The sequence below is a fragment of the Mauremys mutica genome, chromosome 1 (genome assembly GCF_020497125.1).
Source record: "Mauremys mutica isolate MM-2020 ecotype Southern chromosome 1, ASM2049712v1, whole genome shotgun sequence".
NCBI classification, from domain to species: Eukaryota; Metazoa; Chordata; order Testudines; family Geoemydidae; genus Mauremys; species Mauremys mutica.
The window spans coordinates 246,032,232-246,056,898 of NC_059072.1; the positions used below are offsets into that span (position 1 = coordinate 246,032,232).

Below are 24,667 nucleotides of genomic sequence, written 5' to 3' on the forward strand. Positions count from 1 at the left end.
TTAGGATTACAATTTATAGACAGTCACCAGTTAACCTGTTCCTCTCACAACCTTACCCCCAATAATGAAGGGATTTAAATGATAAATTTCTGGATTCTGACACTTCCCTCACACCAAGACATTTGCGCTGCATCTTTCTTCCTACAAGAATGCAATTCAACATTTACACAGAGCTCTGGCATGTTGCATTGGGTGCTTGGCTGGAGGCTGAAACATCAGTGCAAGGGCAGAAGAGTCATGACCAAACCCTGGAGATCCATGGACTAGTACAAGCTGCCTCTAGTATTTAAAATCCAGGAAGAAAGGAGTAAAATAAAGGTTAGGATGCAGAAAGCTGCCCAAAAATCAAACAGTGAGATTCTGTGCTGCATCTGTAAGAGGTGCTGCAAAGAACTCAGAGCCTAGAGAAGGGAGCAGCCCAAAAGTGACTAAAACTTTCTGATTCTAGACTGCTACAGGGGTAAAGTGGCTTTCAGTGCAACTCAGATAGCCCTGGAGGTCTGCCTAAATTACAACAGCCTGTAATTGGCTGTATGTGGGCAAGCTGCAGTTCTATCCCATGCTTTCCCCACTCCCTCACACTCTGGTATACTCCCTATGTCAGGATTTGCAAAGAAGTCCTTTAGGACATCCTGAACCTGTCTTCCTTAGCTCCTCTGCAGATGAAATTCCCCCAGGTCAGAATCAGGGCTCTTTATCCTGCTCTGTCTCCTTTACTTGATGTACAGAGGGCCAGAGTGGGGGTGAGAATGTCACTAGCTGTTTTTCCTTAAACTTATGGGATTTTGCACCAGTTTTGTTAAGAATTTTATATAAAATACCCATCTGCTCTCTTAATTTCACAGTATGACTAATTTATTTACAAAGGCCCAATGACATACAACAACACACAGGCATAACTGAATAATATTTTGCATTTCTTTGTGCCTATCTGATGATCTCAACTTTGTAAGGTAGGTACTATTTCAATTTACAAGTGGAAAAGCTGAGGCACTATTAAGTGACTTGCTCAAATCACAGAGTTAATCAGTGGGAAATCCACTTCAGGTGACTCTCAAGCAGTTCAATCCAGAGGTGGATTAGAGTTTACCTGAAAAAAGATTCAAGAACATCACATCTGAACCTGGCACTATCTCTAGAATGTTGAGATATGGCATAATGAGGTGCAAAGACATATACCGATGACCAAACTTGCAGCTCTGGGCAGGCACTTGAGCTAGAAAAAGCTGCAGAAGCCACCTGCAGTCTCCTCAACTGTGATACCACTTGGCTTAGTGGAGACACATTGGCAATGTCGTGGTATAAACATATCCAGGAGGAAATGCATGGCGAGATTCTGAATTGAGACTAGAAGATCCTTCATCCTGTCCGTAACGATCACAAACAGTTGTGACAATGACCTTAACGGTTTAGTCCTGTTCAACTAAAAAGATAAGACTCTCTCTGAACATACAACATACGGAAGCTCACTTCATCCTTACAAGCATCAGGCTTGGGAAAGAAAGTTTGTAAGTATATTGCCTGATTGATGTGGAAATGAGACACTTTAGTCAGAAATTTTGGATGTGATTGTAAGTATACTTAGTACTTATAAAAGACTGTATAAGATGGGACAGCTACCAGGTCTCGCAATTCTCCAACTCTCCTCACAGAGATAATCACCACTAAAAAGGCTACTTTCATCAAAAGATGAAGCAACGAACAGGTAGCCAGCAGTTCAAAGTGGGGACTCACCAACCTTGTTAGTTAACATCAGATTTAATCCTCAAGGGGGACAGGTTCCTTTACTTAGGGATATAACCTGTTGTGACAGGGTCAGGCCAGATGGCTACAGGAGAGTGAGGCCTGGTCTACACTAAGCGTTTAAACCGAATTTAGCAGCTTTAAATCGATTTAACCCTGCCCCCTTCCACACAATGAAGCCCTTTATATCGATATAAAGGGCTCTTTCAACCGATTTCTGTACTCCTCCCCGATGAGGGAAGTAGCGCTGAAATCGGTATTGCTATGTCGGATTAGGGTTAGTGTGGCTGCAATTCGACGGTATTGGCCGCCGGGTGGTATCCCACAGTGCACCATTGTGACCACTCTGGAAAGCAATCTGAACTCAGATGCACTGGCCAGGTAGACAGGAAAAGCCCCGCGAACTTTTGAACTTCATTTTCTGTTTGCCCAGCATGGAGCGCCGATCAGCACGGCTGGCGATGCAGTCCCAAATCCAAAAAGAGCTCCAGCATGGACTGTATGGGAGATACTGGATCTGATTGCTGTATGGGGAGACAAATCTGTTCTATCAGAGCTCCGTTACAGACGACGAAATGACAAAGCATTTGAAAAAAATCTCCAGGCTATGATAGACAGAGTCCACAGCAGAGACTCAGCACAGTGCTGCGTGACAAGCGTAATGGAAAGCCAAAGAATCAAATGGACGCTCATGGAGGGAGGGAGGGGGTACTGAGGACTCCAGCTATCCCACAGTCCCCGCAGTCTCCGAAAAGCATTTGCATTCTTGGCTGAGCTCCCAATGCCTGAAGGGTCAAAAACATTTTCCTGGGTGTATGTATTCAATTTACACCCTTCCCCCTCCCCCCACCGAAAGAAAAGGGAAAAAAATCGTTTCTTGCCTTTTTTCAATGTCACCCTATGTCTACTGCATGCTGCTGGTAGATGGGGTGCTGCAGCGCTGAACACCAGCATCCCCTTCCCGGTGGCAGACGGTGCAAAATGACTGGTATCCATCGTCATCATCAGCCCGTGAGTGCTCCTGGCTGGCCTCGGTGAGGTCGGCCGGGGGCACCTGGGTAAAAATGGGAATGACTCCTGGTCATTCCCGGCAGACGGTACAGAAGGCTTGGTAACCGTCCTCATCATAGCAGCTGGAGGCTGAACTCCATCAGCCCCCCACCCTTTAATGTCCTGCCTGGACTATCATAGCAGCTGGAAGCTGCCTCCCCCTCATTTTATCTCACTAAAAACTCAGTGTTTCTTATTCCTGCATCACACAAATGGGGGGACATTGCCACGGTAGCCCAGGAGGGTTGGGGAAGGAGGGAAGCAACGGGTGGGGTTGTTGCAGGGACACCCCCTAGAATGGCATGCAGCTCATCATTTCTGCGGGATCTCTGGGGCTCTGACCCGGAGCAGCTGTGCTCTCTGGTTCTCTAGTACACTTGCCCCATATTCTAGGCAGGACTATTTTTAGACAAAACATAAAGAAGGGAATGACCCGGGGAATCATTCCCATTTTTGTCCATGCGCCCCCGGCCGACCTCAGCAAGGCCAGCCAGGAGCACCCATGACAGCAGCAGACAGTACAAAAGGACTGATAACAGTCATCGCCAATTTCCAAATGCAAACGGTGCAAAATGACTGATAACCATCATCTCATCGCCAATTTACAATGGCAGATGGTGCAATAGGGATGGTAAACGTCTCTGCTACCTTGCAAAGGCAAATGAATGCTGCTGTGTAGCACTGCAGTACCGCCTCTGTCAGCAGCTTCCAGTACACATACGGTGACATGACAAAAGGCAAAACAGACTCCATGGTTGCCATGCTATGGCGTCTGCCAGGGCAATCCAGGGAAAAAGGGCGCGAAACGACTGTCTGCTGTTGCTTTCATGGAGGAAGGATTGAGTGATGACATTTTCCCAGAATCACCCGCGACACTGTTTTTGCCCCATCATGCATTGGGATCTCAACCCAGAATTCCAATGGGCAGGGGAGACTGCGGGAACTATGGGATAGCTACCCACAGTGCAACGCTCCAGAAATCGACGCTAGCCTCGGTACATGGATGCACACCGCCGAATTAATGTGCTTAGTGTGGCCGCATACACTTGACTTTATACAATCTGTTTTAAAAAAAAGGTTTCTGTAAAATTGGAATAATCCCATAGTGTAGACATACCCTGATAGAAGGCAGATATATTAGCCCCAGGTTAAGAAGGTCCCCTTTCCCTGGGTAAGGTAACAGGGAAGATTCCAGAACAACCAGGAACTTTCTTGAAACAATTAAGGCAGACAGGCTGATTAGAACACCTGCAGCCAATCAAGAAGCTGCTAGAATCAATTAAGGCAGGCTAATCAGGGCACCTGGGTTTAAAAAGGAGCTCACTTCAGTTTGTGGTGCGCATGTGAGACGCTGGGAGCAAGAGGCGCAAGGAGCTGAGAGGATGTGCTGCTGGAGGACTGAGGAGTACAAGCATTAACAGACATCAGGAGGAAGGTCCTGTGGTGAGGATAAAGAAGGTGTTGGGAGGAGACCATGGGGAAGTAGCCCAGGGAATTGTAGCTGTCGTGTAGCTGTTCCAGAAGGCACTCTAGGCAGCTGCAGTCCACAGGGCCCTGGGCTGGAACCCGGGATAGAGGGCGGGCCCAGGTTCCCCCCAAAACCTCCCAACTCCTGATCCAACACAGCAAGATCTCTGAGGCTAGCAAAATCCGCCAATAAGCGCAGGACCCACCAAGGTAGAGGAGGAACTTTGTCACACTGTCCAGATCTTTCAAGAACCTGAGTGACATCAGATTGGAGAAAACTGAGTGACTAGCAACTAGAAGGTGGAAAGCAGAAACAGCCACTAGCTGAACCCTGATGGAACTAATGGAAAATCCTTGCTGTTTCAGGTGGAAAAGACGGTTACTCACCGTAGTAACTGTTGTTCTTCGAGATGTGTTGCTCCTATCCATTCCAGTTAGGTGTGCGCGCCGTGCGTGCACGGCTCTTCGGAAGATTTTTACCCTAGCAACTCCGGCGGGCCGGCTGGGCGCCCCCTGGAGTGGCGCCGCTATAGCGCAGGATATATACTCCAGCCGGCCCGTCCGCTCCTCAGTTCCTTCTTGCTGGCTACTCCGACAGTGGGGAAGGAGGGCGGGTCTGGAATGGATAGGAGCAACACATCTCGAAGAACAACAGTTACTACGGTGAGTAACCGTCTTTTCTTCTTCGAGTGATTGCTCCTATGCATTCCAGTTAGGTGATTCCCAAGCCTTACGTAGGCGGTGGGGTCGGAGTTAGATGTTGCAGAACGCAACCGCTAAGCCAGAGGCTGCAAGAGCTCTGGACTCCCGGACCAATGAGGCAAAGGTGTGGACCTAGGACCAGATAGGTGTACAACACATCCCCCGAAAGGGAATGCGAGCCAGGAAGGCAGCTGAAAAGCGTGAGCCCTGGCGGAATGTGCAGCAAGGTGGCTCTATGGCACATGGGCCGAAACAGAAGAGGTGCAGATGCACAACGTCATTGAAGATGAAATCCTCTAGGAGGAGACAGGTATGCCCTTCGTCCGGTATGCCGGTACGATGAAGGTTTTGGGGGTGTTACGAGAGGGCTCAGTCCGCTAGATATAGATTGCGGACGCCCTGCAGATGTCGAAGGAGGGCAACCGTTGCTCTCCTTGCACAGAGAGTGGCTTCGGAAAGAAGACCGGAAGGAAGATATCCTGGTGGATATAAAAGGCCGACACCTCCTTAGGGAGGCAGGTCGGACGTGGTAATAACTGCCCTTGTCCTTGAGGAACACAGTATACCTTGGGCCTATTGTGAGAGTCTGAAGCTCGGAGACTCGTGTGGCCGCAGGAAAGACTACAGGAAACTGCCTTGCAGGACAGTTATATCAATGAGCATGTTGACATTGGCTCGAATAGGGCAGTCATAAAACTGGGTAGAACCAGATTGAAGAGCCAGGTTTATGGCGGGGCCCCACTGGGGGGGGGTGTATAAACGCTCCAAGCCCTGAGGAACCAGATGGAATGGAGCGGGATCTCGGCGGGAGAAACATTGCGCGTTTCAGAGCAGCATGAGAAACGCTTCCACTCGGCCAGATACTTTAACCGAATGGACGATTTTCTACCACCCCGGAGAATCCCGTAGAACCGAGGCCGAACAACGTAACTCGGATCGGTTTAGCCACGCAGGAGTCCTGCTGTGAGGTGCAGGGATTACAAGACCGGGTGGTGAAGGTTGTCGTGATTCCGCGTCATGGGATCTGTGCCAAGAGGGTTGCTACTGACAGGTGTAGCAACATGGTGTGCCAGTGCTGCCCAGGTTACACTGGAGCGAACCCGATCAGGGGCGCTCTGTCCCTGCGGAGTTTGAGCAGGACCTTGTGAACCAGCGGGGACAGTGGACAGCGTACGGCAGATGGCTGATCCATGGCCTCAGGAAAATCCTCCAAGACCGAGCCTGGGGAGAGGCCTTGGAACGAGGAGAATTTCTCTCTCTCTTTCCGTTCTCGCGAAAGCGAGGAGGGCTATGCGGGGAAAGACCCACTTCTGGAAAACGGAATAGATAAAGACGGGAGGAAACCACCACTTGTGAGACAGGAAGGATCTGCTGAGACGATCCGCCAGCTGAATCGCCTGGTACACAAGGCAGACTGCTCTCAGCTCTCGGACATTGATGTGTAAGGCCAGCTCTTGCGCTGACCGAAGGCCGTGAGTGCGAAACTACACCAGGTGCGCACCCAGCCGAGAGATGGGCTGTCTGTCATGAGGGACCCCGAGGGGTGAATGAAACAGCATCCCCGGATACACCGGGGAGGACGCCGACTCCCGGTCGAGGGAGCCTAGGCTGCTCGGGGGAAATGAGACGACCACGAGTATGCCATCTCTGCCCGGGTGGCACCCCCAGGTGAGCCACGATTGGAGTGAACAGAGGCAAAGCCTGGTATGTTTAGTTGCAAACGTGTAGACAGCCATGTGACTCAGGAAACCGAGGCAAGAGCGAGCCCAAGTTGGCGGGAAGGACCGTAGACCTTGTACAATTGTTATCCTCGCCTGAAACCAAGGCTGAGGAAAGCAGGCTCTGGCGAGTCTGGAGTCCAGGACGGCCCCAATGAATTCCCTTCCCTATATGGGAATCAGAGTGGATTTTACTATTGATCATCAGGCCTAGACACAGGAATAGGTTCGTGTCGATGCCCACATGACTGGTACTTTGGGCCCGGGGGTTCTTCGAATGAGCCACTCGTCTAGACACGGAGAACGTGTATCAGACGGTGGCGAAGAAAGGCGGCGACTACAGCCATGCACCTTGAATACCCCTGGGCTGTATAGAGGCCAACCGGGAGGGCCGTATACTGGGAATAACGATGGTAGGCCCCAAACCGAGGGTACCTTCTGTGTGGAAGAGAAATGGCAACGTGAAAAACACGCGCCCTTCATATCAAGGGCGGCGTACCAGTCTCCGGGATCCCAGGATGGGATGACGGTCGCCCTGGGTACCATGCGGAACTCATCTGCATCGTGACTTGTTGAGTTCCTGCAGGCCTAGGATAGGTCTGAGACCTCCCTTCGCTTAGGGGAATAGGCTTCGCCCTTAGGTACCTCCTGTATAGCTCTGATGAGGAGGAGCGTCCGCACCTCTTGCCAGAGGAATCGCTCGTGAGAGGGGTCCTTAGGAAGGGCGAGGATGGGTAGGCTTTTGCCCCATTGGTGGTCAGAAGGACCCTAATTCTGGCTCCTTTGGGGTGCGGATTGATGGCCACGACCGTGTAAGCCACGCCCGCTGGCCATGTCCTGACCTTGTCAAGGCGCAGGGTAAGAGTGGAGGTTGGGGACGGAAACGTCGGCGCTGAATTACCGGCATGTGTATGCCGAGAGAGAGAGAGAGAGAGCAAAGTGACCCTGCTGCCCTTTAGGTTCTGCAGCCTAGGGCCAGTGTTGTCAGAGAACAGGCCTGTGCCACTGAAGGGCAAGATCTGTATAGCGTGCCGCAGCTGCGAGGGAAGGCTCGATAAATGGAGCCCTGAAACGCGCCGCGTGGCAACACCCGAGGCCAGAGTCATGGCAGCGGAGTCAGCTGCGTCCAACGAGGCCTGGAGGGAAGCTCTCTCCAGCTCCGTCCTTTGCTGCAGGAGGGCATCGAACTCTTGATGGGAGTTCCGAAGAACCGACTCTGTAAATTTGCCCACCGCCACCCACAGTAGCGGATAAGCAGGGCTTGCTGGTTCGCTACACGAAGTTGCAGGGCCCCCTCCGGGTACATCTTATGGCCCAGTAAGACCACACGCCCAGCCTCTTTGGATTTAGGGGCTGGTCGCATTTCGATTAGAGGAGGGCCGGAGGGGTATGTTCCTGCCCTCGCCTCATCTGGGGAGGAGGAAGAAGAAAGGCCCGGGACAAGCGGCTCCTGTGTGGGCTCGAGCTCCTGGACGACCTCCTGATCCGGTGGGATCTGGGAGCCCGGTGCCGAACCGGGGGTTGCTCTGTACCGGTCGGACGGGGACGACTAATTGTCACCTCTGGCACCCAGAGCTCGGAGGGAACGGAGCAAGATGGGATCACCGGTACGCCTCTGGCGTGGTAGTACACCCACGGTGTCCAGAATGCCCACTGATAGGTCTCCTGGAAGACTCTGGAGGGCACATCGGAAAACAGAGTGCTACGCATATGAAGTGTCCGCACGGGACGACACTGATGCGTGGCTGGATGGCCCTGGAGGAGCTGAAAGCTCTTGGTAGAGTCTCCGTCTGTAACTGACGTCGCTCGATGCGGCACCGGGGATCGGTACCGGTAGACAGACCGGTACCGAGAACGGGACCTGCCCCCGAAGTTGTGCCGGGCGGTCGACCGAGGGTGCGAGGCTCGATGATCAGGAGTGGCTACGAGCATCCCGGTGCCTGGGGCTTGATCGGAGCTGAGTGTCCCGGACCGGCGAACGGGATGCTGACCGGTGCCGCGAGCACTACTGGTACCAACATGGAGAACGGTGCCGAGACCTAGATCGGTGACGGGACCGAGAACATCTGCGGGACCGCGACTCTGAACGGTGCCGCTGTGCGGTGCCGAGGTAGGGTGGTCTGATCAAGGCAGGCTTGCCCATCGACTATGTAACCCCCACCGGCGGTGCCGGGGGTTAAGGCAGCGTAGATGCTGTCGTTGCAATCAGCCCCCTCGCCGTGGACACTGTCTCCGGCGTGGAGGGAATAGTGAGCTCGACCATAGCTGGCACCCCGGATGCAGCTTCATAGCGAGTTCGACTACGGTCTGTACCGGGGAGTGTTCCAGCACCGGACTCGACGGCTTTTGCCTGGCCGGAGTTAATGGTGCGGGCATTGTCGGTGCCGCGGTAGACATCGGTGCCGGGCGATCCGACGGAGCATAGCGCTCGGCTGCGGAGCAGGCGGCTCAGACGCAGCTTCAGGGCGAGCTCGACCACGGTCCGTACCGGGGAGCTTTCCGGCACCGGACTCGACGGCTCTTGCCTGGCCGGAGCTAACGGTGTGGATACTGTCGGTGCCGCGGCAGACATTGGTGCCGGGCAATCCGGCTGAACATCGCGCTCGACTGCGGAGCAGGCGGCTCGGGCGCAGCTTCCGAGCGAGCTCGACCACGGTGTGTACCGGGGAGCTTTCCGGCACCTGACTCGACGGCTCTTGCCTGGCCGGAGTTAACGGTGCGGATATTGTCGGTGCCGCGGCAGACATTGGTGCCGGGCGATCCGACGGAGCATAGCGCTCGGCTGCGGAGCAGGTGGCTCGGACGCAGCTTCATAGCGAGCTCGACCACAGTCCATACCGGGGAGCTTTCCAGCACCGGACTCGACGGCTCTTGCCTGGCTGGAGTGAAAGGTGCGGATATTGTCGGTGCCGCGGCAGACATCGGTGCCGGGCGATCCGACGGAGCATAGCGCTCGGCTGCGGAGCAGGCGGCTCGGACGCAGCTTCCGGGCGAGCTCGACCACGGTGCGTACCGGGGAGCTTTCCAGCACCGGACTCGACGGCTCTTGCCTGGCCGGAGTAACTCTTCATCCTCCAGGAGAGGGGTCCATGCCGAGGGTACGTCGGAGTCAGCGACGGTGGTGCCAGGAGGCCTTGACGGCACCGGCGGTCCGGTGCCGAGGGAGCGCGCCGTGAAAACTAACTAGCGCTCGGCGCCGAGAGCGGAGGAGCAAGAGCTGCCTCCCTCAGGAGCTGTTTAAAACGAAAGCCCCGCTCCCCTTTGTTCACGGATTAAGGGCCTCACAAATGCGGCACTTATCTGTGAGGTAAGATCCCTCGAGGCACTTAGGAGAAGATCTCTTGTCGGCAGCGGCTTGTGGCCGGCCGAGCATTAGAAAACCCTGTGGACCGGGCATCGGACCCGGCCCCGGGTGAGGGGAAGGGGATAAACCCCAACCCCTGTAAAATAAATACACTATACTATTCTACAAACAAACAGAGTTAACTACAACTATAAACAGAATGAGAGAAAACTACGAGTAGCTAGGGAAGTGGAGGTCAGCTGAGCTGTGCTCCACTGTTCCAACGGCCGTCACGGGCGGAAAGAAGGAACTGAGGAGCAGACGGGCCGGCTGGGGTATATATCCTGCGCTATAGCGGCGCCATTCCAGGGGGCGCCCAGCCGGCCCGCCGGAGTTGCTAGGGTAAAAATCTTCTGAAGAGCCGTGCACGCGCGGCGCGCACACCTAACTGGAATGCATAGGAGCAATCACTCGAAGAAGAATAAATAATCCAGAACTTGTTGCGTAGATGCCTGGATCAGCGAAACACCTTTTTGCTGAGACCACAAGGAGAACCATTTCCACTTCAACAGGTATGGGTACCTAGAAGGTGGTTTTCTGCTATTCATGAGGATGTTTTGTAAATCCTTTGAACAGACCTCCTCCTCAGGTGTTAACCATTGAGCATCCAGGCAGTAAGATGAAGAGCATCCAGGCTGGGATGAAGGAGATGTCCATGGTCCTGTGATTATGTATGGATATGTATTTCCTGTACCCCTCAGAAGCAGTGCAAAGGCTTGGGGGTGGGGATCAGGGATAAAGAAGGAGCTGAGGAATAGGGAAGTAATCACTGGGAAGGACCCTGGGTCTGAATTTGGAGGGCTGTTGGGTGTGGGTGGGAGAAGTATGGAACAGGGTTTTTTGGAGGTGGGTGGGAGGGGGGATTATTAGGGACCCTCTCCCATGCAGACCCTGGCTGATCATTAGCCTCTCTGAGTCAGGCACATTTGCCCCTGTCCTCATGTGTCCCTGTACTCTCCTCCATCCCCATGTGACCCTGCACCCCCACTCAGCCAGCCCCCTTCCCCCATGTGTCTCTGCACCCTCCTACTCCTGTATTCCTGCACCCCCACTGCCATTCAGCCCCCATGTCAGTCTGTCCCCTCCACTAGCCCTTCTGAACCATCTGTGACCTCCACAGCAACCCATGTACCCCACACTGTCCATCCCCACATATCCCGTGCATCCTGACCAGGCCCAACAGGCAGGGCACTGTGAGGAACACAGTCTATTCACTTACCTATCAGCAGTTGGGGCTGCTCCCGCCCAGGAACAGATGCTCTCTGTTCTGGTGCCACAGCAGCCCCTGGTGGGGAAGGGTGAAAGGCGTAACTGCAGCACTTCTCCAGCAGAATGTATTTTCTTCAGAGAAAAAAAATTCTGCATGGGACATGAATTCTGTGCATGTGCAGGGGCACAGAATTCCCCCAGGAGTAAGTATTGTCCATAAGCACTAGTGAAATCTTACCCCAGCGTCAGGGAGGAAAGCCTGACAAGCTAGATGCATTGTCTCAACTCTCTCACATTTATGTGGAGAGCTAAATCTTGGACAGACCAGAAACCTTGAGTCATGGATTTCCCAGGTGAACCTAGAGAAGCATCTGTGACCAGAGTCAATATGGGTTGTGGAGGGACAAAGGGAACTCCCATACATATGTTGGCTGGGTCCATTCACCAGTCCAAAATGGCTAGGACTCCTCTGGGCTCTTGAACTAGAATGTCCAGTGGGTGACAAATCAGAGAGTACACCAAGCTCACCCAGATCTAAAGCTTCCCGAGATGAAATCTGGCATGCCAAACCACACACGTACATGTGGCCTGAGACATATCACAGTTGGATGGGCCTTTAAGTCTAAGGAAATGGCTGCCAGTCTGAAATCTGGTTTGTGAGAAGAAAGCCCTGACTACTGTAGAGTCCAGGACCACTAATATCTTCTAATCAGGGGGAAGTGCTGACTTGTCTTTGTTGATTAGCTGCCCCAGAACTCTAAAGGACTAGGTCATGGCAACACTAAATTCTACCTGGCTCTTGGACTGACCTCTCACCAACCAATTGTCCAGGTATGGAAATACACCTCTACCCTGCTATAACGCAACCTGATATAACACGGGTTCGTGTATAGCGCAGTACCAGCGGGGCTCTGGCGGCGCTTTAAAGGATCCAGGGCTACGGCTGCTGCGGGGAGCCCAGAGCTCTTTAAATAACTGCTGGAGCCCTGCCGCCGCTATCCTGGGGCTGCGGCAGCAGGGCTCGCCAGCGATTTAAAGGGCCCGGGCTCCCTGCAGCGGCTGGAGCCCAGAGCTCTTTAAATCACCGCCGGAGCCCTGCCGCCACTATCTCAGGGCTGCGGCAGCAGGGCTCGCTGGTGATTTAAAGGGCTCAGGGCTCCGGCTGCTGCGGGGAGCCCCGGGCCCTTTAAATCACTGCTGGAGCCCTGCTGCCCCTACCCCGGGGCTGTGGCAATGGGGCTCCACCAGCGATTTAAAGGGCCTGGGGCTCCCCGCAGCAGCTGGAGCCTGGAGCTCTTTAAATCACCGCTGGAGCCCTGCCGCCCCAACCCGATATAACGGGGTTTCAGCTAACACGCGGTAAAGATTTTGCCTTTGGAATTAAGAAGTAACATGAATAAAACCCTTTCCCTCTGTAGAAAGTAGGAATCTCTTCTACAGCTCCCAACATGAGACTGGACCTCCAGAAGGAGGACCACTTTGTGAGAGTGGTCCCTGAAGAGGGGCTGGGAAGGGAGGGGAGGAAGAGTAGAAACACAACCGTCACTTTATCCCAGTTCCACAATGCTTAGGACCCACTGCTCTAAGGTAATATGGGTCCAAGCACATGGGAAGTGTGGGATAGCCTGTCAGAAAAAAAACAGGGATAGGAGAAGCTGGCGTAAGGCAAAATGGTAAGGTATCCTCAACAGGGCAGTCAAACGGACTGCTTGGTATACCCAGGTTGTCTCTAGATGAGCTCACTGCGGACAAAAACTGATTAGGGGGTGGTCTCATCATATGATTCTTCCCTTTCCTCCTGCACTGGTCAAGTAGCCTAAATATAAAGGAATGATAACAGTGGAATGACTCAGGGCAGAATTGCTTTTTTCATGTGGAGTGGAGTATAAATCCTCAAAAGACTTCAATGTAGCTCTGGAGTTCTTCAGACTGTGGAACTTAACATTCTTGGGAAAAGAGTGTCGGAACCTCAAAAGGGAGATCCTGCATAGTCTGTTGGACCACCTATGGAAGACCTGATGACTGAAGCCACAAACATCTCTGTTCAGTCCTTTTGGCTGTTGGTGGCAGAGAAGATGGTTTTTGCCACCAAATCCTTCCGAGCTCTAGAATAGCCTCATTTATAGGCAGAGCTACTCAGGAGGGCCCGGCTGAACACCAAAATTCCGCCAACCTATGTGAGCGCTTCTGAACTACCTCCACTGTGTGTCCAGGGAGGAAGACACCCTCTTCAACAGGTCCTGATAGGACCTTATTCAACCTAATGAAGAGTGGACATACCAGATAGCATCAACTCATCAGGTGATGAGGAGGAGGAACACAAAGCAAGCTGCAGTGAAGCTTTCTTGAACTCCTCCAACAGAGGTCTTGCTGGGGCAGTTTACTCTTGCTCGGCACCCAACTTGGCACCCAGGGTAACTTCGTGAGCCTCCTCGTGTGAACTATCCCGGCATCTAGTTGGAGATCTGGAGAAAGAAGGGTTTGCAGGGAGGATCCAGTTGTGGGAGGAAATCTTCGCAGGTTCCAATATGGCCACTGGTAGGGCACTGGACCCCAGTCTCTTTCAGAGCAAGGATCCATGTCTCTCAACCAACATGGAACCTCTGCTAGAAAACACTGATGATGGAGAGTGATACCTCCTATCTCGAGATAGACACACATTAGCCAACTTCCAATTCCGAAAATGAGCCTGAGTCACCCATCCAGGTGCAGAGGAGCACTGGCAAGATTCCAGAGATGACAGTACTGAGAGAAGCATACTGGGCTCACTTCTGGATAGCATTGGACAATGGTGTGCAGAAGGATCTGAAGCAGTCAACGGTCCTGAAAGCTGACCTATACCCACAAGTAAGTATGATGCAGTCTAAGGGTTTATTGGTACTTGGCAAGATGTCTCCTATATTACTGGAGAGGCCAGTACCAAGAGAGACAGGAGATCGCATGCTGCTGCATATGCCTCTTTAGGTTCTCTTTATGTTGCTGCTGTTGCATTGAAGAGGTTGGTATCACAGCATCAGTCAATCATAATGGCACAGACACCAGTGCTGATGATCCCAATTTAGATGCTACTGGCACAGGTGAGTGCCTCCTCTCCAGCACTCTACTCTGCTTCCCAGCTTGTTTACTGGTTGACGGTGCTGGGAACCTTGATCTCTTGGAGGATGAGTCCTTTGCAGCGCCATGGCAATATTTCTTTCTCAGTACCAAGGAAGGACAAATGTGCCAAGACTCTGCAATGTCCAGAGGGGCACTTCTGACAGAAGTAGATATGTTTGGTAAGGCTCTGATGATAGACGCAGGGCAGCCTTTATTAGAAAGTGACAGAGCTTCACTACCCTATTCTTTTTGGGTCTTAAGTCCCTGAAGATCTGGCACCCGACCAGACATGACCCTTGTCATGGAACTTTAAACTCTGAGAAGGACGGTCACTCACCAGCATGTCGGTGCAAGGCTTAAAGCTCAGAGACCGAGGCATTTCCTGGTACCAGGCATCAGCATCCAGAAGAATCAGGAAGCAACAGTTCACCAAAGTACAAAACAACTAAGAAATGTAACATACACTAACCTAAGGGCAGGTCTACACTATGGGGGAAAATCGATATAAGATACGCAACTTCAGCTACGTGAAGTTGAAGTATCTGATATTGAATTACTTACCGTCCTCACGGCGCGGGATAGACGTCCGCGGCTCCCCAGGTCGACTCCATTACCGCTGTTCGCGTTGGTGGAGTTATGGAGTCGACATGAGCGCGTTCGGGATCGATATATCGCGTCTAGATCCCCGAGAAATCGATTGCTACCCACCGATACGGCGGGTAGTATAGACGTAGCCTAAGTATGAACGAAGTACCAAACTATATACAAGAGTACCAAACTACATACACTGAAAAGGACAATACTTGCAGAAGCAAAGCTAATACACTGACTACAAACTGAGGGTGATAAGAAGGAACTGAGGAGGATCAGGGATGGCTCCACCCTTTATACTAACAAGCAACAGCATGAGGCAGCAGAGGGCGCACCTGTGACCTGACAGATACCACTAAGGAAAAAGTCTCTGACTCCGATGCACTGGGCACGCACACCTCTGAAGTGGAATGGACATGTGCAATCACTCAGAAAGAAGTCCATCCTTTGTCCGAAAAGCATTCCACTTTTTAGCTAATGCTACTATTCAGGTTGCAAAATTGCTGCAGCTATTTTCACTTGCTCAACTTTCCAAAAATTAGGAAAGTTCTTTTACATATAGTCCGATTTTATTTTTCTTTTAAAATCATATTAATAAATGCCATGACTGTTAAGTTTATGCCCTTGCATTAACATATCTAGTACATCAACTTTAGCACAAACTATTAAAGTTTTTTTTATATATATAAAAATTCTCGGGGATCGATATATCGCGTCTCATCTATGAAATTAAGCTACCTTTTCATGTATTTGATGACCAGATCTAACTTTTCCAAATCCTTTTCTTCTATCAGATCAGTACAGTACTTCACAACCTGTAGAATGTCTTCCTCCATGGGATCTGTAAGAAAAATATAGATACAGTAGGGGACTTTTCTTCAAGTATACTTGGAATCAAAGAAATTCTGCAGTGACTAGTATTTCAGGGCCTGATCTTGCAGCCCTTGCATTCCCACATCTCCCACTGAAGTTATCTGAAGTTTTGCATATTCAAGGACTGCATGATCCTGAGAAATCTGGACAGCAGACCTGGTTTTTTCTGCAAGAACAAGTGACAGCACAGCTATTAAAGAAATGGAACAGACATATGCATTTATAATGGAATAGCTGTTTCAACACTTTGGTAATAAAGGCAGTGATGTCCTGAAATGTCAGAGACCCTAAAAAAACTGCAGTTCAGATTTTTCAGGATATCAAGGAGGCAATAATTGTCTCAAATTATGTTAAAGTACAATGCTACCTTTTAACGATTGTTTTATACTTTTGTTCTTCTGTAATCTTATAAAAGAATTCTAATATGTATTATAAAACCTTCCAGTTCATCTTTCTGATAAAAATGCTTTCTATAGAAGAGGAACGAGGAGTACTTGTGGCACCTTAGAGGCTAACAAATTAATTTGGGCATAAGCTTTCGTGGGCTAAAACCCATTTCGTCGGATGCATGCAGTGGAAAATACAGTAGGAAGCTATACAGACAGAGAGAACATGAAAAAATGGGTGTTGCCATGCCAGCTATAACTAGACTAATCAATTAAGGTGGGCTATTATCAGCAGGAGGAAAAAAAAAACTTTTGTAGTGATAATCAGGATGGCCCATTTCAAACAGTTGACATGGTGTGAGTAACAGTAGGGGGAAAATTAGCATGGGGAAATAGTTTTACTTTGTGTAATGGCCCATCCACTCCCAGTCTTTATTCAAGTCTAATTTAATGGTGTCCAGTTTGCAAATTAATTCCAATTCAGCAGTCTCTCGTTGGAGTCTGTTTTTGAAGTTTTTTTTTGTTGGAGTATTGCAACTTTTAGGTCTGTAATTGAGTGACCAGGGAGGTTGAAGTGTTCTCCGACTGGTTTTTGAATGTTGTAATTCTTGACGTCTGATTTGTGTCCATTTATTCTTTTGTGCAGAGACTGTCCGGTTTGGCCAATGTACATGGCAGAGGGGCATTGCTGGCACATGATGGCGTATATCGCATTGGTAGATGTGCATGTGAACGAGCCTCTGATGGTGTGGCTGATGAGATTAGGTCCTATGATGGCGTCCCTTGAATAGATATGTGGACAGAGTTGGCCACAGGCTTTGTTATAAGGATAGGTTCCTGGGTTAGTGTTTTTGTTGTGTGGTTGCTATGGTGCCATTATCTAAGTACTCCAATTATCACAACCGAAGAGAGAGAGACTATGACGATTGGAAAAGACACCAGCAAGAGAAGCAGGAACACAGAAAAGATATGGTACAGAAATTCAGTTTTTCCCATATAGTTTTCTTTGTGATGTATGCAGAATCACCATGGGTATATCTGAAAACCAAATTATCTGAATTACAATTTACCTGAAATAGTTGTAATCCATTCTTTGAGCAAGGTCTTTACATCGCTGAATTCAACAGCTCCAGCTAGATTTGGTACCTGTGATCTAATTGAGCCAGACTGTGCTGTCTGCAAAGCTGATGGGCCTGAAGTATTTGAGGTTGATGGAACTGGTTCCACCTATTCAGGAAAAAAAAATTGATCTTGTTCATATGCTTCAATGTTTGTCAGACTGATTTTCAAATATGTAACAGCTGTTTTCTGAGCAAAATACTGAAAAACAAGTCTTAATACTTTGAAAAACAAATACGAGAGGCAAGAAAAGCAGCGCAAGTCTTGCTTAGTACATTAAGCAGCTACAATAACAACTGTGATCAAAGACTGATTCTAAAAACAGTCATTAAAATAAAAAGATAATTTACTGATAACTTTTAGTTTTGTTAAAATTACCTGAGATTTACCAGTGGCTGTACCTTCCTGATTTAAGAAACCATCTATTAGCTTCTGTGGGCTTCCAGAAGCAGCCACCATGTTTTTTGCAGGGCTACCAAAGAGTTTGTTTTTCAAAGGACTTTGAATCTTTTTCACAGGACTGACTTGATTTTTTTTCCTGCTTTTTTTCTTAGTTTTCACTGTTGCTTGCTTCAACTGTAATAAAGGATTCTTTGATACTGAAAAAGCAGGAATAATCAGTGGTCATTAACTTTCTAATTTTTTTTCTACTGAAAGCAAGAATCATAACACTTATGTGAAATCTACAGACCAATCATCCAATTTATCATAGACAAGACCCACTGTTTTTAGTTTTTACCAAAACACTCCCCAGGTTTTGCAAGTTATTTGGGGTTTTTTTTTTACTGATTTTCAACCTAACACTGAACCACTCAAGTACATGAAAATAGTAATTATATAAAGACATCCTCTACATTACATGGTAGAGGTGGTGTGTAGTGGTTTTGAGTTCAATTTAATTCACATTAAATTATGTTTGTTACAGTATCTTAGGGCTCTGATAGGTTCAGTACTGCCTAGTGGCACTATGTATTAAGCAACTAAACACAGTTCATTAAATGAACCACAGCATTAAACTGCTTTTACCTTCAGTACTCTTACTTTTCCTATTTGTTTTTTTCTTCTGTCCTCCCATTCCCTCAATATTAACCCTGATATTTACCCAGAAAACTGTGAATTTAATTTTTTGCATCGATTTTCACTCATTTTAAAATTTTTATAATGAACACAGATTAATTCCTGGAAATTATAAAAGAAAATAAAAACCAAAAATGAAGAGCTTTATTCATAGACAAGATGATTTATTTGTATCTGTCATTCCAGACACTGACAGTGTTTCAACAAAACATTTTAAAGGATATTTTTATTAAGTTAGTGCATGCAGATGACACCCAGCTTAATATTCTTTTTGACATCAAACATTCTAGTGCCTGAATGAGAAAAACCTGTTGAACCTAAATCCAGTCAGCACTATAGTGGCTTTAGTCAGGCAAACTGCTTCACTATTCTCAAAGCAACATGCAACCTCGAGAACTCGTGGACACTTATAATACCCACCAGCTAGAAACAGCAGCAAAAAACTTCTTCCACCTTTAGCTAGCCAAGAAACTATACCCTATCCCATTAGATTCAAACCTATCTACAATGGCCCATGAATTGTGAACTCCAAGTTTGATTATTATAATGTACTGTGTAATCTGGAATGAAACCAAAGACACACACACAAAATTCCAACTGGAAGAAAATGCAGCAGACCAACCAATGGTCACCAACAGGGTGACAGAAGTACATCACTCTGATGCTTTGGTCACTTTACTTGATCCCCACAGAATACTGGATCAAGTTTAAGGCAATGAGGGGGGGTGTAATCCAGTCCCCACTGAAAGTCAATGGCAAAACTCATGATTTACATAAGATTTGAGCAAAGCATACCATGTGGACAAATGAAGGGAAGGGGTCCAATCTCCAAATGAAAAGCTGGGAAAGGTATTAGATCCTTGTCTTTACTCTCAAATTCTAATTGGAACTGAATACACACAAGCTTCTCATGGAATCAATTGTATAAAAACCAAACATTTGGTGGCATATGCCACAGAAGCAATAAAAATACTAATAAGCTCTTTTATAGCACTTTTCATCAGCAGATCTCAAAATGCCTTTTAAAAAGGAGGTCAGTACCCATTATCCTCATTTTAGAGAAGGGGGAAATGTGGGATAGAGAGCTGAAGTGACTTGTCCAAAATCATCCAGCAGGCCAGAGGCAGAGTCAGGGACATAAGCTAGGTCTCCTGAGTCTATGTCAGTGCTCAATCCACTAATAGGCACTGGTCTGAACATTCAAGTTAAACTAAACAGTGAATTCTATCTTCAATTCATGGGAAATGCAAAGTTGACTCTTAAACTGGGGCTTATTCTGCAAACACATTTGCAACTAGTCCCATGAAGTCAACTGACTATTTGGCAAAATTATGTGCATAAGTATTTGCAAAATGGTATATTAAGTTTGGCAAAAACTGACAGCCTGTCAAAAGCAAAGGCAGTGATCCAACTGAAGATAGAGTGGAACAGTGACAGTGTGAAAGTCACTTCTAACGATACAAACAACTGTCTTGGCTACTCTGCTTTGTCCTCCAACTTGCTGCTTTGGGCACACTTTTTGGAGAAAGCTGGCTTGTTCTTCTACCTAGTCACTTTGAGATCAGATAGAATAGTCCCTAACAAAATAGTTGGAATGTAGAACAGAAGTGACAGAGTCCAGTAGCAGCTTTTGGTCATCTCAGATTTTAGGCATTCAATCTATACCTATACCCACCCACTATTTTCCCTTTGTATTGTTAGAAGGCTGGATCAACCAATATAATTGAGCCATGCTTCTTGGAAGAACCAGGGAAGAGAAGATCTTTAAGACACTTTTATGCTGTCTTGATCCTGGGACCGTGCAAATACCAATCAAGTTCCTGGCATAATTTAGAGCCTACTCAGGGGCGGCTCTAGGCACCAGCAAAACAAGCTGGTGCCTAGGGCGGCAAAATGTAGGGGGCGTCCCCTGCCGCCGGGGAGGGCGGGAGGCTGGGCCGGCGGACCTGCCGCAGTCATGCCTGCGGGAGGTCCACCGGAGCCCCGGGACGAGTGGACCTGCCGCAGGCATGACTGCGGAGGGGGCGCTCGTCCCGCGGCTCGGCTGGACCTCCCGCAGGCATGACTGCGGCAGGTCCACCGGAGCCGCGGGACCACAGCACCCGCCGCAGGCATGACTGCGGCGGGTCCGCTCGTCCCGGGCTCTGGTTGACCTGCCGCAGTCATGCCTGCGGGAGCTTAACCGGAGCCGCGGGAAGAGGGGACCCGCTGCAGGACCGGGGAAGGGCGGCGCAGCACACCGCGCTGCTTGGGGCAGCCTGATTTCTAGAGCTGCCCCTGAGCCTACTTATGCTTAAACCTATGCCCAGAACAACAAACCTGGATTGGACAACAGGACTGGAGCCAAAATGTGTCGCAGTGTTCTTAGGCTGTGGTATTCTTTTAGATGCATGACTTATATTTTGCAATTTTCTTTAGGATTGCAGAAAGTCCCTTCAACTCTTAGAATGCTCCAGATACAAGACTGACGTACATTTTTCATTTTTTTTTATGACTCACCAAAGGTGCTCATCGGTTGCTGATAAATGACGTTCTCGGACTGCTTTTGCCTTTCATCATATGCATCTTTAAGTTCATCTTGCAGCTCAGTAGGTAGCGCAGCAAAAACCTCTGGGTCCACCTGAACAATGAGAAATAGTTCATTAGAGGTTTTTCTACTGGTGACAACAGTGTTTGATGTTTACTTTTTCTTGTTTACTCACATGAGAAAGGGATTTGCGTTGTGTTAATTATATTTAGATAGATATAGACATGCAAACAGTAGATATTACAATATTTTAAATCTATCTATATCTGTCAACAAGTGAAAAGCTTAAATTATTTTCATTTCAATATTTACATTTTAAATACAATTTATTTTACAACTAATTTGCTTAATAACATTTATAATAAATGAACTCAATTTAAATAACATACTCCGAGGTGCCAAATCAACAACTGCTTTATTTTTGTAATATATTTAGTACACACTTGCTGAATGTTGTGGGCTAAGGTGTGACACACACGTACGTACGTAATGGGAGCATGTGCCAAACAACTCCTTCCAAGGAAGAGGCACCCAGAAGCATTCCCTCTCCACCCTTATCCTTAAAGACAAATAGGATTGACATCTGGCTCCTCCTAGTTCTTGCACAAAGCAATTTTTTTAGGCTGGTGCTTTCCAAATGGAGCATCTTGGAAGCAGCCTTGCACCTTCTTGAGTGCAGGGGCTACAAATCTAGTTAGCTAGATGAGTTATGCTGGATTCGGAGGGGAGTGGGGTGGATAGGAGCCTTCCTACTTCCCTATGCTAGCCCCCTTTGATTATACAGATTTTCACTTTTGGATGAATAATCTGTCATTCATCATCATCCTGAATGGGCCAGAGCTTGAGTACAGATATACAGTATACGCCTGATTATCTGAATAGAAAGGAGGACTTGGATTTTGTTTGGCTAATTGGGAGTTTGGATAACAAAGGGCAGAAGCAGCAGCGCATCAAGACCTCTGCAACTCTGATGTCATGGCCTCATCAGGGCTGGCTCCATGCACCAGCGAATGAAGCAGGTGCTTGGGGTGGCCAATGAAAAGGGGTGGCACGTCTGGGACTTGGGCAGCAAGTCAGCAGCGGGTCCCTCAGTCCCTCTCTGAGTTGCCGCTGAAGTGGAAGAGAGGGAGCGAAGGATCCGCCACCGAAGTGCCGCAGAAGAATGAAGCAGCGTGACTGAGCTGCCGCCGATCGGCTTTATCCCCCACCACCCACCCCCACCACCAGCCGGCCCTGGGATGCATTCACTTACTCCCATGACGGAAGGCCTGGAGAAAGCTCCTTGCACTGCCACTTCTGCCCTCTTGATTACAGCAGGCACAAGGTGGGGGGGGGGGGAAGAGGGGGTTGCGCTCTGAATGGGGCAGAAAGGAGGCCCGCGGACAGGATACTGCTTTACTCTGCCAGGACCCTGCCTTCCCTGCACCTTGGGCTAGCAGGGATAGGGTATCACCGGTCCTGCATCAGTGCAAGGAGCTCTCTGCAGCTCTGCGGTCATAGGAGTGAGTGAGCAGGGCCATGGTGGGGGAGCTGCAGCAGGCTCCCTGTGTTGCCGCAGAAGCCATTCAGCAACAGCGTGGCCTCCCGGCTGCTGGGGGTCTCTAGTCTATTATCTGAACCTCTGTATCTGTCCTCTACAGGGGACAAGGAAGGGATTCAGATAACACAGCGGTTCAGATAACAGTATTTCAGAAAATGAGGATTATACTGTAGGGTATTCTAGATTTTTCTGGAACATTCAGATGAAGCTTCATGAGCTAGTAGAAATACTCTATGTGCTATTATTCTCTAGTTTTGAATTGCTCAATGTTTTAAAAGTTTCAAATATTTGCCTCCTTAAGTTTTCAGTGCAAAAAAGTGAGTGAACTATTTATGCTCCGGGAGAAACATATACTTTCCTCCATTATAAAAAAATTCTTGTGAACTTTTTGAAATGCTCTAAAAGCTAAAATGGGTGAGTGCAGAAAGTTAATTTGGCAGGGAGACGGACTTTACTAAGAATTGGCTTTGAGTTTTCCAGTGAAAATGGTTAGATTTTGGCAAAATGATGAGGCTTTCAAAAACAAGCTGTATGTGAGGATTACATGTTATTTGTAGGCTTAGACGGTTAGATTTTTATCGATAAATGTAGGTAAACCAGTGATTTCTCTGTACACACACAAACTGATGAAAATATACTTCCAGAGATAACAAACGTACAGATAGGAAAAGTAAGAAAATGGTGCTTAAGAACTTATCAAAGTTTGATTTAAGCATATTAAGTGTGCATATTTTGACATGTGATGTTGACAATTTATTTTTTAACAATTATAAAGCTTTAACTTTTTGAATCTCAATGTCTACGGTCATTAATTATTGTCTGACCTCTCTCCATAATTTCCCACAATTGTGAAAATTGTGCAACCATGAAAATTTAAAAAATAAAAATTGAAAAAATGCTTAAAAATAAACATATCATTATCCATCAGATTATAAAAAAATAAAAACAGAATTCTGCCAAGCCTAGTAGTTGTTTTTTTAACAATGGCATTTTTTTTTCAACTGAGATCTACAAATATTTGTATGGAAGACAGGCTGCACAGTTCATACATACCAACTTACCTCTCTAATGAATACTCACTTCGTATAAATTGTGCATCTGCTTACAAAGGTAAATCTTGATGCACTTGGCACAGATTTTTTTCAGTTTTGAAAACTCTTCATGCCCAGCACAAAGTTTTCAACACATAAGACGTGCAGTAAATAAGGTAAGCCTTGGATGGAGTCCTGGCCTTACTGAATGCACACCTTGTATTTGATAGCACATTACAGTGGAATCCAGCCAAATATTTCCAGAACTTGGAATTACTTTTAAAAACATAGGCATTTCTATTAAAAATATATTTTTTTTTAAAAGTTAAAGCTGAATGGTTAAGCACCCAAGAATCAGGAAATCTGCACATGCAGCATGAACTTGGTCCCTTTGTGTACATGTATTGCAACAGTCTAATTATACCCTCTCGTAACTATTTCTCAAATAAAATCATTCACAGGATTATCTTATTTTGTTTTTACCTGTGCGTGTGCACACCCACCCCCCATTGCTTAAAAGGTGCACTTTGTAATTTGCACTAAGAGATAGTGATCCAAACTAAAGTTTGAAAGTATAAAATTAAATAATTTCCTGACTCTTAAGTAATTATCTGTGCAACCATAATGTCAGATTTAAAAAAAACTGAACAAAAAAGTGAATCTTGTATACTTTACATAAATAGTTCTCAAACATTATGCTGGTATTTATGCCTGTAATAAATTATTAACAAGGTGATTACAATATACTTAGCTTTCAGGCAAAACAAATCTATTGTGAAATTAAGAACTCGTAAGTGACCTTTCCTTATTAACTCATCATACAAAGTATCAGTTTTTTATGTGCTGTTTACATTCTCAAAGTGATTTACCATTTGAAATCAGAGTAGGAGGTGCAAATTTGCTAATGGTAAAAAACGGTTACTAGCCTTTGTGTAACTGTTGTTCTTTGAGATGTGCTGCTCACATCCATTCCACATTAGGTGTTTATGCTTCACATACACAGTTGCTTGAGATTTTTCCCTCAGTGGTATCCACTGGGCTAGCAATAGTGCTCTCTGGTGCCATGTGCTCATGCATGTATAAGGGGCCCATCCGGCTCTGCACCCTCTCAGTTCCTTCTTGCCAGCTAACTCTGACAGAGGGGCAAGAGGGTGGTCATGGAATGGACATGAGCAAGACATCTCGAAGAACAGTT

General features: G+C 47.8%; 1 protein-coding gene across 3 annotated transcripts in view; it reads right to left on the minus strand.

Moving 5' to 3' along the window:
• Nucleotides 1-24,667, minus strand: part of REV1 (REV1 DNA directed polymerase) — a 108,040-nt gene that overhangs the window by 8,773 nt on the left and 74,600 nt on the right. For all 3 annotated transcript variants that reach the window (XM_045005785.1, XM_045005765.1, XM_045005774.1), the window contains exons 19-22: nucleotides 20,874-20,994; nucleotides 17,676-17,896; nucleotides 17,249-17,405; nucleotides 15,658-15,760 (exon numbers count right to left, since the gene is read on the minus strand). In XM_045005785.1, coding sequence (XP_044861720.1) covers nucleotides 15,658-15,760; nucleotides 17,249-17,405; nucleotides 17,676-17,896; nucleotides 20,874-20,994 — 602 coding nt within the window. The remainder of the gene's footprint in view (nucleotides 1-15,657; nucleotides 15,761-17,248; nucleotides 17,406-17,675; nucleotides 17,897-20,873; nucleotides 20,995-24,667) is intronic.